At 41.7% G+C, this 15751-nt stretch overlaps 2 protein-coding genes across 3 annotated transcripts in view; one reads left to right on the top strand and one right to left on the bottom strand.

Annotated features, from left to right (window-relative positions):
- Nucleotides 1–15751, bottom strand: part of AGPAT5 (1-acylglycerol-3-phosphate O-acyltransferase 5) — a 63497-nt gene that overhangs the window by 15080 nt on the left and 32666 nt on the right. For both annotated transcript variants that reach the window (XM_007188965.2, XM_007188966.2), the window contains one exon: nucleotides 10472–10562. In XM_007188965.2, the coding sequence (XP_007189027.1) occupies nucleotides 10472–10562 (91 nt within the window). The remainder of the gene's footprint in view (nucleotides 1–10471; nucleotides 10563–15751) is intronic.
- Nucleotides 11630–14859, top strand: LOC103011010 (protein SEC13 homolog). The gene is given in 4 exon segments (XM_057537483.1): nucleotides 11630–11675; nucleotides 13593–13629; nucleotides 13742–13811; nucleotides 13843–14859. Coding segments are annotated over 4 exon segments (1170 nt in total).

Raw genomic sequence — 15751 nt, 5'->3', positions numbered from 1 at the left:
GCAGGATCTGGAAGGTCTGTGGAGCACACGTGCAGAGCCAGTAAGGAGTTAAGACTGAAAAGTACACTGGGCAATACTGCTGAAGGCTTTGGAACGGTGGGCGGATGTACTTAGGTTGGTCTGTGGGACTCCCTGGATTTCAGGCCAAAGGAGAAATACTATCTAGCTGCTAAGAAAAACAGTTTAGGTTTCAGAAATAGTTTAGGACATCAGGTCATAGGCAATGAGGTCCTGAATTAGGACTGAAGTAGTGCAACTGAAAAGAGAAAATGTAGTCAAGTGATGTTCTAAAAACCAAATATACATCGATTCAGCAAAAATTAAATGTGGCAGTTTAAAAAAAAAGGAGTAAAAGTAAGCAGGCTTCTGCCCTAGAGCACATGGACCAGGCTGTACCATCAATGGGAAGAGCCGGGCAGGAGGAAGAGCCGGGCAGGAGGAAGAGCCGGGGGGGGGGTGTGTGCGTGCGTCAGCGTGTGTGCGGATGCCCATCATGCAGAAAGAGCACAAGTGGCGGGGCAGGAGGCAGCTAAACAAGGAAAACCTGAGTCCAGCTGGGGTGCTGAAGCTGAAGTTGGAGAGAACCCTCTAGAAGTAGTTGAAAATATGGTCTATAAAATGGCAGAAGTGAACATTTGGGAATCATCTGAATAGACATGACAATTGAAGTAACGGCAGCGACCGAGAATACTAAAGGGAGAGATGAAAAGGCGATCATAAATAATGACTTCGTATATTACGTGCACATTAACAAATACAACAAGTGACCAAAGTGACGTGACACTTTGTTAAGTCAGAGCTCACTGGGATTAGCTTCTGGAGGCTGGATGGAGTAAATGTGAGCATGCACGGGGCCCACACTTCTTTAGCGCCAAAGAAAAGGAGAGAGACAACAGCAAAGCCTTAGGTGGGGTATGTGTGCACACGCTCACACACACACACACACACACGATCCATCCATGTGAGAAACAGGCTGTGCTTGTGAGCTGGGGGAACGGTGTGGCGGTAATGTGAGCAAAAGGAAACTGCTGAAGCAGCAACATTAAGATTTTGAAACAGAGATAAATATGACTGCATGATACAATCTTGTCAGAGAAACATAACTTCTTCAAGGCAGAGAAACCCTGAGATGTGAGGGGGGAAATCTGAAAAATAGAACAGATAGTCAAAAAGAGAAAAACAAAGAATCGCCAAACACAGCGTGATTGGCTCAGCTGAGATTTGACGGTGTGGATTGGTTGCAGACGGCAATCAGCATGGATTTTTATCACGTTCCCAGTTGCTGAGAAGGTAGAAACAGCCGGGTTACGGACCGCTAAGAACTGTCGGAAGGCCAGGGGATGGGAATACAAGGCGGGGGAGCAGAGTGCAGGGCCAGGAGGCACCGGAGAGCTCCCGAAGGCCTTCAGAGTTACAGCAGGGCCAAGGAAAGACGGGTCAGAATTAAGCCAAAAAAGAAAAAGGTTCAGAGGAAGGAACAGCAAGGAAGAGGCAGAGCCAGCTACATAATCTGCAGGGCCCAGTGCAATTTCAAGACTATAAACACAGAGCATTAAACCATCACCGGATCCTGTACAAGAAAACGGACTTTCACTGAGAGCCTACGAATAGAACTACAGTTATGCCCACACTGATTTCAGCCCATGAGACCCATTTCAGACTCCCAGCCTCCTGAACTGTAAGAGGACACATCTGTATTGTTTTAAGACACCAAGTCTGTGGCAATTTGTTACAGCACCACGGGAAACAAATACGTCGTCTTAGCGCCCAGTAGAAGGATAAGTGTGTCTTTTCCACCAAACCTGGGCCAATACTGGGCAGTAACTTTCTTTTTTAATGTCTGCCAGGTTGGCCTTCAAAAGCTGGTTTCACAATGCTCATTTAATTTGTATTACTTTGATTATTAGGGAGGAAGGACATTTGTTCACTGATGCGGATCATTCATATCTCTTAAATTTCCTATTCATGTCCTTTTCCCCATTTTTTCATGTCTTTTTCTTACTAATTAGCAAGATCTGTTTCTATACTAACTTTATTAATATGCCATATATTACAAATATTATTAGCTTGCCATTTAAATTTGTTTATATGATGTTCCAGATATAATAATAACTTTTACTGAGTGAAGTCTACCAAAAAAAATCCTTTTCCTCTTATGTTTTGAAAGGACCCTTAAACCTATACAATAGGCAGTGTTATTCAAAGGATGAAGGCTGAATTCCACAAATCCTAAAGAGTTTTAAAACTACAAAGATCTTGATCAATAATATAACTTGCTCAATAACATGAAAATTCTAGATATCTGTTTTGCCATTATAGGTGTGTCACTAAAATTTCTGTCTTCTACTACTAGAGTTCTAAAAGTTTACGTCTATCATCCTGCTGGCTGCTGTGGTAAAAACCACTATGAGCTCACTTTAATAGCTGCAGGGGGAAGATTAAGATGCATAAGATGCCAAATTTCCTAGCAACCACTGGAAGCCAATTTTCCTAGCAAAATATCTAAAACGCTTCTAAGGAAAATGAGTTCAAATGAAACACCTCACGTAACTGAGAAAGGTTTAAATTAGGAAAGCAGTACCTGAATGTTTACAGGACCCAGATGGAAAGCCCCTTCCCTATTCCCCATGTCTGTTCCCTATAATGGGTAAGTAACTGCTATTATTTTTTTCTTTTTCTTAATGAAACAAGTATAAAATGAAAGTTTACCAATAAATATTAGATCCACATGTTCTGGTTAAACCACCAGAATCTGACCCAACTAGCCTGTTGAGCACACAACTCATCTTACTTGGACCAGTGGTTCTAAAACTTTGGGATGCCTCAGGGTCATCTGCAAGGCTGAGCCTCAGCCCCAGAGCTTCTGAGGCAGTGGGTCTGGGGTGGATCCTGAGAATCTGGATTTCACGCCAGTTTCCGGACAGTTTGAGAACTGCTGACTGAGAGTTCGGACCAGGCTTGAGTGGATCAAGAATTCGCAAAAGGGCAGCTGAAAGGACTGTGAAAAGGCAGGAGGAGTAAACAGCAATATTTATTCTGGTAGAAATTTTTAAGTAAATGGTATGGAAATGACCTCAAAGAGGCAAACCAAAGCTCTCAAAATCCCTGAACGTCTGCGATGTCCAAAGCCCCACAGGAATGTTGTGACAGGTGACCTGGTCTCCCCCCGACCCCGAGCTCTTCCCAGATCTACAAGCACTGCTCCCCGCTGCCGCCGTTCCCCTGAGACGGCGACCTGAGCGGGCGCCAGCGGGAGCCATGCTACAGAAAAAGGAAGCAAGAGGCCAAAGGATCGAGAAGTGAAATAACGACGGCTGCGATTTAGACGGTAAAGCAGGATGGTGACTATCACTATAATTCGAAAGCCTTCTCAACTCCCTTCTTTCATTCCTGCTCTTTTTCAAAAATGACTAGCACACAAGAACAAAACACTCCAGACTGGGAATATAAGGTTCGAGTGTGGTTTTCCAATATAATTCTTTTCTGTTTGTATATCCCGAACCATCTATGATCTCTGACTCAATAGTAATTGAGATCCATGAGATTTACTTTGTGGCCTTTCTAGGAACAAGAGCATTCCACAAATCGCTGCAAAGATTAACAGACGCATGACGACACAAAGCAGCAATAACTGCTCAACAACGGGCCGAAAATGAACTTCCTTGGGAAGTCAGAAGAGGAAGAGGTCACTGTGTGATAGGTTGTTGGATTGAAATTAAAATAATCTAATTGGTTACTTAACAAAATAAACAATTTAGAAACACAAAAAGATCATTTTTACCTGCCATGTTATTTTCTTTATATTTATTTAGTACTATTATACTGTATAGTACTATTATATTTATACTATTTTATTTACATTCTTTAATACTATATCATATAATTCTATTATATTTACATATTATGTTGAAGCTTTCCTTACTAAATGTTTTACCATAGTTTTCTGAAATGACAAGTTCTATGTTAGCATTTCTGAAAAAACAATTCTCTTTTCCCTAAATGTAGGAAATTGAGGGAATTGCTCAATTCCCAGAATTGAGCAGCCTTCAACATATACGTTGCTTAGTAGTTTCTTGAAGACTCTACCGATATTTCAGACTTCTCGAAATCTTAATTTTTGTCCTGGAGAGGTTGTAGTTAAACAAAATCTTGACTAATTTATTTGGAAATATGAGTAAGTCTTTTTTAAAGGAATGACTAACATTTAGTTTCAGGTAAGAATGGAATTTAGAGATCATTAATCTGACAACCTTTGAAGTGGACAATATTAAGAATTCATGATGCTCTAACACAGACATACCTTAAATAACAACTCTAATAATAAATGAACATATTTTGTGGCTAATATTTTTTTGAAGCAACATATACTTCTAGGAAATAGTGTCATCCAGGGGCTTGAAATATTTAGGGTTTATAAGATAGACAAACAGACACCCACACCCACCACTCCTCCCTCTTAAACCAGCCATCACCACTGTCAATGGTATATGGTATAATGACTTAAACATGTAAACAAATATCAAATTTTAAAAATCTAAATTAAAAAGGTTCGTTTTGGTTTGTTTTTCTATTTGTTTATTAAGTCAGATTCAAATCAAGGTGTACTTCAGGAGCAAAATTAATAATGTTTTGAAGCAAAACATATCACAGACTAACAAGTCCTACTAAGTTTCAATTTTCCTGAAGAAAAATTAGCTTAACAGCTGGAAAAACAAGTTCATTTGTTTTTATTTTCAAGCAATGTCATTTAGTTGTGACCTAAGAGGAAAGACAACAGGAAACCCTTTTTCTACCTATACTGTTCACAAATCAATTTCCTTTATGTGTGGTGGGAAATAATTACCTTTATAGTTACAAGAAAATATATTTCTAATAGAGAGCAAGTTTTCCCTGTTATAGAATTTAAAGAAAGAATACTTAGCAGTTAAAAATTATATCCATGAGACAAATTATTCATTTTTTTCCCCTTTTGGTAACTTTGAGAAAGATCTACAACTCATAGAAAAATGACAGACCAATAATGGTCAGTTATTGGTGACTAGGGTACTATTAGATTTAAAAAGCTACAGTATATATCATTATTATGCTATTTTAAGAATTACTTAAAAGAACTTGTTTTAGCATTACAAAATTAGTGTGGATTTTAAAAAATAGGTAACTTTTAGTAGCTATATATAAGCTATTAAATTTATAAGGTAATAATATTTATATAATGTATTCTTTAAGGCAGTCATCTTACATTGTTTTTAAAATGATAAATTAAGAAATATTAGTATTAAATGTAATTACATACAGAAAAATAATTTAAGGCCCTGTTATGGACTGACGTGTCTGTCCCTGTCCCCACCCCACCCCTGCCCCACTAATTCATTCTGAAGCCCTAACCCCAAAGGATCTTTAGGGAGGTAATTCAGGTTAAACGAGGTTATAAAGGTGGGGCTCTAGTCCAACAGGGCTGATGTCCTTATAAAAAGAGGAAGAGATGCCTGAGACCTCGCTCTGTGAGCGAGCACACAGAGGAAAGGTCATGTGAGGACACAGCAAGAAGGTGGCTGTCTACGAGCCAGGAAGAGAGGCCTCAAGAGAAACCAACCCTGCCGGCACCTTGACCTTGGACATCCAGCCTCCAGAACTGGGAGAAAATAAACGTCTGCTGTTTAAGCCACTCAGTCTGTGGTGGCTTGCTACGGCAGCCTGAGGCGACTAACACAGGCCCTAAAACCTGGACTGAAACGACAAATCTGAATAAACGTAACGCAGTAAATAAATCTATTTGCAAATAACCATTTGTCTTACCCAACTGAAAAAAGTACACCAATATTTAAATAGGAATACACACACACACACACACAAATTGTACAAAAGAAATCATTAGTCCTTCAAAGCCAAAACACAAAATAATTCTATGCTATTCTTCACCCAGACAATAACCTAGGATTATACTCATTCCATCATGCAAACTTATTATACCTCAACAATAACTAGTGATCTGACCAGTGACAAGATACAGTAAAACGTCCAGGGCTAATTCTGACTTGCTTAATATATTTAAAGTTAATGAATTCGTCCATCACACATTACAAAAGGGTTGTAAGAGGCAAAGGTGTTGAAAACAGCGTACTAGTTTCTGGACATCTGATCGCTACTGTGAAGACCTCAACTGCTCCTGCTGAGCGGCGCTCAGGCCGTCCTGCCAGTAGCGGGAACCCCCCCAGGCTCTCACCCTGCCCCACGCCCCACACTGACTGTGCTTGAGACAGCAGAGAGCTCGCAGCGCTCCTGGGCTCGCCCACCCTTTCCTACTGAAAGGCAGCCTCCCCACGACCACCGCCTCTTCCAGCGAGACCCTTCACAGCGCCCGGTGCTTCCGCTCCCGGGAAGCCGCGCCGAACCCGCACCTGGAACTGAGCTAACCTCGAGGCTGCTCTGCTCATCCGCGTCTCATCACAGTCTAGCGTGATGCCACTACTTACGTAAAACTTCTACTTGGGCATCACTGAGGTCGGCAGCCTCTAACACGCCCTCCTTGTAGCCACACCCCGGTACAGTCTCCCCTGGGGTGTGGGCTGGACCTGGTGAACTGTTCTAACGAAGAGAACGTGGCAAGAGCGACGGGGTGGCACTTCTGAGGTTAGGTTCTGAGAAGACCCTGCTTGTCTCGCTCACCCTCCCCTAGGCTCGGCGGTCACTACCTCGCCCTCTTCCTGTCCCCGCCCCTCCCTGATCCATCGCTCCAGGGGAGCAAGCCGTCCTGTTGTGAGGAGCTCTGTGAAGAGGCTCAAGTGTCAAGAAGCGGACTCTGCAGCCAACAGCCACAGAGGACCCGAGGCCCGTGGACAGCCGTGTGATGAGCGCGGGGGCAGTTCCTCCCCAGGGGAGCCAGGATGTGACCACGGCCCCGGCGGACACCTTGACTGCAGCCTCAGACCGACCCTGAGCACGAAGCCACCAGCTAAACACATCTGACCCACAGAGACCGTGAGATAATAAATGTTTGTCATTTTAAGCCATTAAGGTATGGAATAATATGTTACACCTCAATAGATAACAAATACAATCATGTTTTATCTCTCCTATTAAATTATAAACTCCTAGAAGACATTATAGCTAGTTGTACCACCTTAGCAGAATGTGTTACATATTAGAAATCAAAAATGAAATCAGCACAGTCTGTGAGGACTTAAAGTACTCTGGGTCAACTTCTCCAGAGTTCAGCTCTCTGTTCAACTCATTAAAAACACGTGTTCCAAGATGTAGTTGATTATTTAATGACAACAAAATGCACCAGATTTTACAAGACACATGAAAAGTAACAGGAAAAAAATTCCCCAATATTAAGTTTATTGTTTCCCTTTCATCTCATCTAACATAAAATTGTAATTCCTAAACCGAATTAAAGTGGATATAAGAGGTGACACACAAGTGTAACTGAAAATTTATATAGTTTATGGCCTTCATAACTCAAGTTTTTATGAAGAGTCTCAAACTAATTCATCTATAAACTATTTTAAGCTTCAAAGAGTAAAATATATATTTTGTTAAAGTCAGGGCTCAGCAATCTAGAATCATTAGAGAAGGAATAATTCAGGAGAGCCGCAATTTTCTGAAACCCTAAAAATTTACTTCATGAAAACCCCAAATTTTGTGTCACCATTTTAGATCACCGTTTTCTTATACAAATCTAGAAAACAGTTCCTTAAACAAAATAAGACATTTTTACAATAGTACTTTCCTGAGACTAATACACGAATGTGAACCATAACTCCCAAAGGAAAGGATATAAAGTGCAGCACTTTCTAAACCCCTTTGGACATGAAACCTTTTTTTTCCCCCAAATATCTTGTGGGCTCAGTTATAGAACATGCTTTTAGAAAAATGGAATTAAGACTGTGACTTCTTAAATAAAACATAATGAACTAATTAAAAAGAATACTGTTCAATGACTTCCATTCAACTCTGCAGTGACGTCCAGACCACTAAGCCTAAAATTCGCCGCCTTCCGTGACTGATACTCACGCCAACTTGACACACTGAACTCACACAGCTCTCCTTCACTCATCTTTTGCTTGAAGACATCAAATTCTTTGCTCGTAACTCCATGTCTTTGCTATTGTTATTTCTTAAACCTAAAATTCCCTCCCTTCCCCATACGTGTCGGCCCTAATTCTACATTTCCAACGTCACCTCCTCTTGGCAGTCATCCAGACACCCTGCGTGTCACTAGTTCTCTTTTCCTTCAACTCCCACGGAGCGTTATCTGTACTTCTCACATCTTATCTCTTTGTACATCATATACGTGTGTTCTTATCTATCCACTTTTGGATAAGGACTCATACCTGCTTTGTAATAAATATTTCTTAAAGGAATGTGGTTACAAGACATAAGCCTTGCTTGCCTTTTACATAATAGCTCCAAATGGTAATGATTTGAGTTCTTATGTCCAATTTTATTAGCCCTTCTGTTTTATCCCTCAGGATCAGCTATCAATTTTTGTCATTATTAATAGATTTACCTGTGGTGGTACCTCTCCTCCACTTTGTAAGTTAGCAGTAATGACTTAGTAAATACATATTACATACCAGGCTTTCTATAAACATTATATCACTGAATCTCACAAGAGCCCTATGAAGGAGATATTATGATTCCTGATTTACAAATAAGGCAATAGACCAAAAGAAATAAAGTAACCTGTCTAAGGTTATATGAATTAATATATGCTTGGGAATGCAGCCCAAAGCTAGTGGTAATGTTCATCTAAGACTAAATACTAGTTCAAGAGGGATATTTGTATATTCTGTAAAGAAAAGCTGAAGGAACCTTGAAGAGAGAGGCCCAGCTGATATAGCGTATGAGTGGAAAGGTAAATACTGTATTTGACACACCAAGTTTGGGACATGCCTTTGAGTCAGTCAGGTGAAGCTCTCTGCTGGGCAACTGTGAATACAGGTTTTGAGTCAGGCAGAGAGGTGTGGATGGGAGAAAGCTTTTTGTGAGTCATCAGCAGTGAAATAAATGGTGGCGACAGCTCTGGATTTAGATGAAGGCCAGCATGAAAAACATAGACAGTGAAATAAATGAAAAAGACCGAAGTCAGACACCAGAAATAACATATGAAACAGGAAAGAATGAAGCAGAAGAGGAGGCTAGAAAGGAGACGAAGCGGGAAGCACCAGAAGGGAGGAGGAAAATGGAGACTAGCCAGATGGAAGTCCAGGGGGAGAATTCCGTCTCAGATCATTACGCGTTAACTCAAACCAGCTAGAATTAAGCATGCATTTCCTCTGATGCACCAGCCACATTTCGAATGCTCACTACCACGTGGGTCAGAGCAGACACAGAACAGTACCACCCTTGCAGCAGGCTCTCGTAACCTCAGAGGCCCTGGCAGAGCGCCGCAACAAGGCACCTGCTCAGGTAGCGCTGCTGATCAAAGTAGGCAGATCACATGCTAATCTACAGTCAATCTTTAGAGACACCTTTGAGAACACAGCCAATGTGGTTAAATTGTATAGCTTATTGGTGTATCAGTTATCCAATTTTCTAAAATATGGATGTTAAGAACATCTCATTATTGGGGACATTAAGAGCTTTTAAGTACTGTGAACTAACTGTGTGTAATATTCTCCAGTAGGAACTTCACATATCTTCTACTTTAATTCTTACACAGACTTAGGCATACCCCTTGGTATCCACAGGGGATTGCTTCTAAGACTACCCCCAATCCCAACTCTACCCCTTGAATACCAAAATCCACAGATGCTCAAGTCCCTTATATAAAATGGCCTAGTATTTGCATATAACCTACGCATATCCTCCCGTATGCTTTAAATCAACTCTAGATTTCTTATAATAACTATACAACACAAATGCCATGTAAATAGTTGTAAGGGCAATGTAAATGCTATGTAAATAGTTGCCAGCATGGCAATTTCAAGTTTTGCTTTTTGGAACTCCCTGAAACAAATTTTTTAAAAATATTTTCCATCTGTGGTTGATTGAATCCATCGATGCAGAATCCACAGATCTTTTTTAAGAGATGAGCAAACTGACACTCAGTAACATCAGGCAGCTGCAGCCATACCGCTAATAAATGTCAGAATTCGGATTCCGATCTAGGTCTGCCAACCTACAAAACAGAAACTCTGCCCGCCACACAGAACCCATACTGCAGAAGAAGGTTCCATCTAAGTAATCATGTGCCCAGATAGACTGTGCCTAAATCCACAATACCAAAATATGTACTGTGGGAAGCACTTGAATTTAATCTCTCAGACATATGTAATAACATACATATGAATTAATGAGAAGAAACTTCATTTCCTAAGAAATAATACAGACATTCATTCACGGAATAAAAACATTCATTCATTTCATCTGTTGTAAAACATAAATATCTTCTCTAGGAACAAAAATTTTAAAGGTTATTATCTTTAAAAATTTTATTTTCAAATATAGGTAATTTTTTACTTACCTTCTTGAGCAGCAAATGTTTGACTAGCTGAAATGACTTTTGTTAGTTCTGGATTATACCTTGTTCCCTCTGGAAAAATCACAAGATACATCTGTGAAGCCATAAAGAAAATTTGGTTTGTTTTATGTGAGTGTTTTTATTGTTGCTGCTAACTTATCAATGCTAACCCTATTAATCCTAAGAGTATTTCCCATGGTGGGGAAAAAAAATGTATATTCAATTACCTATGACCTTCATTTCAAGCAGAACAACCAAAATGCACAAATTCAGTTAAGTCTTAATATAACATAGACTATATGTGAAATGCAGTCCTACATTCATTTGTAGGTCAGTCATTAGGAATCCAACATTTCTAATTACATGCAAATATTCACTAATTTAAAAACTGGCCATAAATGACTCATACAAAGCCTCGATTCATCAATGAAAGAGGTTTTTTTCCCCCTAAGATTCTGCAAAATGACTTTTGAAAAGGTGTACATTTTAGGGCTTCCCTGGTGGCGCAATGGTTAAGAATCCGCCTGCCAATGCACGGGACATGGGTTCAAGCCCTGGTCCGGGAAGATCCCATGTGCTGCGGAGCAACTAAGCCCGTGCGCCACAACTACTGAGCCTGTGCTCTAGAGCCCACGAGCAACAACTACTGAGCCTGCACTCTAAAGCCCACAAGCCACAACTACTGAGCCCGTGCGCCACAACTACTGAAGCCCATGCGCCTAGAGCCTGTGCTCTGCAACAAGAGAAGCCACCGCAATGAGAAGCCTGCACACCGCAACAAAGAGTAGCCCCTGCTTGCCGCAACTAGAGAAAAGCCCACACGTGGCAACGAAGACCCAGAGCAGCCAAAATAAATAAATAAATAAATAAATAAATAAATAAAAACAAAACGTGTAAATTTTAGACATCAGGGTCCCTAAGTACATCTCATTTGAGGGAAACCATACATAAATATATAAATTTCCACAATATAAAAGGTAATAGCTGTTCGTATTTCAAAAGATTCACACAGTATTCTTATTTTATAGGACTCCCTTAATGCATTTTAAATGACTCAATTTACAAGTGGCCTCATAAATTAAAACAATGTAATTATAAATGAAGTTATAAATCAAGCTGGATGTTTACTAAGTCACCAATTAGTCTAAACTTAAGGAGCTCATGAGAGAAAAGTATGCTCATTTTATCCATCCTTACCAGATCCCAGGTAAGGCCATCTACCTAGATGTCCAGCACAGAAGTGTTCTTTTATCTGAATGATCTGTGATTTTCACACAGATCTAAATGAACCTATGTGAAAATCTGAATTTTTTCATTAGATAAACATATGATCATTCTCTTCCAAAGTTTCACCTGAAAAGCTGGTATAATGGTGGCTCTGCAATTTTGCATTTTCAGCTTCCATGCAAATGCAGAAGCTTTTTATCCATCCATATATATAATTTTTAGAACCTACCATGTTTGCCTAACTTAGAAATTAATAGGTTGTGTTTGGTTATCTTTTCAGAGTGGTCAAAAAATGTAGAAAACTGGGTAAAAAAACTTTTTAAATTAAGAATTCCTTATTATGTTCCAGGAGCCAGAAGGAAAAACCAGAAGAAAAATACTAAAATTAGTTCCAAAAACCACAAATTCATTCTCACGAGAAAACATTTTAAATTAGTTAAGTTTGTATTCAAAGCCATAAAAGCAATTACTGAAGGTTATGAGCTTTTCACTCAATCATTTCTAAATAAAACAATTCATGATTGGAATGGTTAATAACTCATGTGGTATTATTTTCTGCCTCTCAGATGTTTTACTTAAAAAACACTGATGGTTAGCAAGAAAGTAAGAAAGAACTATTCATTCAGGGTTCATTCAAGAAATATTTCTTGTACACCTATTATGTGCGAGGTGCTATATACAGAGTAACAAAACAATATGGTCTTTGGAGACAAGTGACAAAAAAGTACACTAAACAAATAAAAATATATAATTACATACTATGTGACTACGAAGAAAAAGAACAAAGTGTTATGAAAGAAAATGACACGAGGGAAACCAGAATGGATGATGGGTCTAAGGTCTAAAGAATGATAAAAGAACAGGTGCTTTCCCCAGCAGACGAGGAACAAGGCAAGGACGCCCACCCTCACCAGTTTGATTGGAGGAATCTCAAAATGATTATGCTAAGTGGAAGAAGCCAAACTCACTCCCGAAGAGTACAAACTGTATGATTCCATTTATATAAAATTCTAAAAAGTACCAACTAATCCATAGTGACAGAAAGCAACTCAGTGACTGCCTTGAGACGGAACAGGCACAAAGAGGCACAAGGACACTTTTGGAGCTTGTGGATATGTGCAGTATCTTGATTGTGGCAATGGTTTGTACACAGACACCAAAACTCATCAAATTCTACACAGTAACCGTCTGCAGCCTACTGCACATCAGTCACACCTCACCACCAGTACTTCAGTAAAAAAGAGAGAGGGAGCCGCCAGAGAGAAGACGCATTGTGTACAGACTCTCAGGTGGGGAAGAGCTGGGGCACTGCGGGACTAAGAAAAAGCCAATGTAACTAAATGTGGAAGTGGAAGAATAGCATGAAACAAAATTAGACCGCACGAATTTTACAGATTTTCTAGGCGCAGGATGGGAAGAGGAGCAAGCAGGGAGTGACTGCTGGGAGGCCAGGGTTCCTTCTGGGGGTGATGAAGATGTTCTGGAATTACATAATGCTGATGGCCGCACAACTTGGTGAACACATGGAAAACCACTGAATTATATGCTATAGGATGGTGAATGTTACAGTCTGTGAATCACATCTCAATAAACAAATAAACAGGCCAAAGCCCATTACTGTCTTCCACAAGTCAGTGAATGGGTTCCAAACTTTAAAAGAAACTGATCATTACACAGAATAAAAGTTACATTAAAAAAGTAAAATATGACAGTCACACAATTAATTATTATTAAATTATTAAGGTCACTGGCTAAACAATAAATAAAGTTATTTTATGGCCATTACGCCACGAAGTAGGTGGTCTTCCATAGGAAACTGTATTTACAAAGACTGTCACTAGAGAAAGCACAAAGCAGTATGAATAACTGACTTCAATCCCGGACTCTCCCCTTATAGGCCCCGAGACCCTGGATGACCTCCTCCTCTCTGCACCGTAAGTTTCCTCATCTATAAAATGAAGTGACGGTGGTACCTACGCCTCACTGGGATATTACAACGATAGAAGGTGATAAGTCGACGCGCCGCCGGGACCTGCCATGTCCAAGGCCTGGAGCTGCCGTGACCACGGCGTCAGTAGTTACCACTGTGGACACTTCCCATGAGGACAGGATTCCCGCCGGCTTCCCGAGCAGCCCTCCCTTCGCAGCATGACGCCCAGGTGGACTACGGCGGCGCCCGCCCGGCAAGCTGCTCAGCAGACAGGTCCGTCAAGATCTGCGACGTGCTCAACGGAGGGCAGACCCTCATCGCCGACCTCAGGGGTCACGAGGGTCCTGTGTGGCCAGCGGCCTGGGCCCACCCCACATACGGCAATGTCCTGGCATCCTGCTCCTACGGCCGGGAAGTCATTATCTGGAAAGAGGAAAATGGCACCTGGGAGAAGACGCATGAGCACACAGTAAACTCCGTGTGCTGGGCCCCCCGTGACTATGGCCTGATCCTAGCCTGTGGGAGCTGGGATGGGGCCACTTCTCTGCTGACTTACACCAGGTTGGGCCAGTGGGAAGTGAGGAAGACCAACCATGCTCACACTGTTGGCTACAATGCCGTCAGCTGGGCCCCTGCTGTCGGACCTGGAAGCCTCACAGACCAGCCATCTGGGCAGAAGCCCAACTACACCGAGAAGTTTGCATTAGCTGGCTGTGACAACCTCATCAAACTGTGGGAGGAGGAGGAGGACGGCCAGCGGGAGGAAGGGCAGAAGTTGGAAGCGCAGTGACTGGGTCTGAGACGCGGCCCGGGCCCCTCCATCGGCCTGCCCGCCAGCACCATCGCCAGCTGCTCCCAGGATGGTCCGGTGTTCATCTGGACCTGTGACGATGCCTCGGGCAATGCGTGGTCCCCCAAACTGCTGCACAAGTTCAATGATGTCGTATGGCATGTGAGCTGGTCCATCACAGCCAACATCCTGGCCGCCTCAGGTGGAGACAATAAGGTGACCCTGTGGAAGGAGTCGGTCGACGGGCAGTGGGTGTGCATCAGTGATGTTGACAAGGGCCAGGGTCTGGTGTCCACTTCCGTCACAGAGGGTCAGCAGAACGAGCAGGGCCCGGTCTCCACCTGCTGCCTCCAGGACTGCCCCCTCCCGGGCCAGGGACCCAGCAGCTGGGAGGAAGAACGCCCAACTCCCACAAGACCACTTCCCGGGAGTCGTAACAAATAAAACCAGATTTATCATCTGCCTTAACGTGGTTTGATATAGTTTGTAATTTACTGTCCAGCTGAACACACACTTGCTCTGAGGGAAAAACGACAATTAACCTTCAGCTCTATTATTTTAAGATATTTTTGGTCATTTTTATGTACCTTTTAGGTTCAGGCATCATTTGGGGGGGTGATTGTTTCCAGAGTAATTAAACTCATATTGCTTCTTAAAAAAAAAAAAAAGGTGGGAAGTCATGTAATCTACTCAGTACAGTGCCTGGTGCAAAATAACGTTGCAATTTGCTGTTACAGTGAAAACAGATCTGCTTTAGAAATCTGCGATGGTGCATCTGGTGGTAAGAAGAAGAACACGACCTGAGCAGCTCATCACCCTGACCTAGGGGACCGGCCTTCCCTGCCACCAGCTTTGTGTGCTGCCTTCTCAATAACTACCTCCAAAGGTCATGAGACAAAGCAGTTCTGCTCCTCTCAGGAATGAGAGCCCAGCACAACGGAGAGGTGTTCTCATCTGGTAACCTCCTTGCTACGGCTTTCAAACTGCTGACCAAAAGCCTGCTCCCTTCTTCAGTTCCCCTGGAAATAGAGAGGGTGGCAGCAGAGGAAGTGAAGGGACTAAAAGTAGAGCACTACATAGGGCAAGAGAAGAATGACCACAGGGTCTGACATTTCTGGACCTGCTTCTCAATTAGGGAAAATATAAGTGAAATCCCTGCTCAAGGACAGGGAAGCCATGAGGAGGACAGGAAAAAACTGACAAACTGTCACAAACCAATCAAATTATGTACAAGATTTTTGCTACTGTTCATATAACTCTTTTATTCTGCTAAATTTTCGTTTGGAAGGAACCAGAGAGTCTGTTTTTCTTTAGTGATGACCTTCCACATAAGAAA

The sequence above is a fragment of the Balaenoptera acutorostrata genome, chromosome 21 (assembly GCF_949987535.1).
Source record: "Balaenoptera acutorostrata chromosome 21, mBalAcu1.1, whole genome shotgun sequence".
Classification (NCBI taxonomy): Eukaryota; Metazoa; Chordata; class Mammalia; order Artiodactyla; family Balaenopteridae; genus Balaenoptera; species Balaenoptera acutorostrata.
Note: the sequence above shows the minus strand (reverse complement) of the source record. Positions and strands in the feature narration are given on the sequence as shown.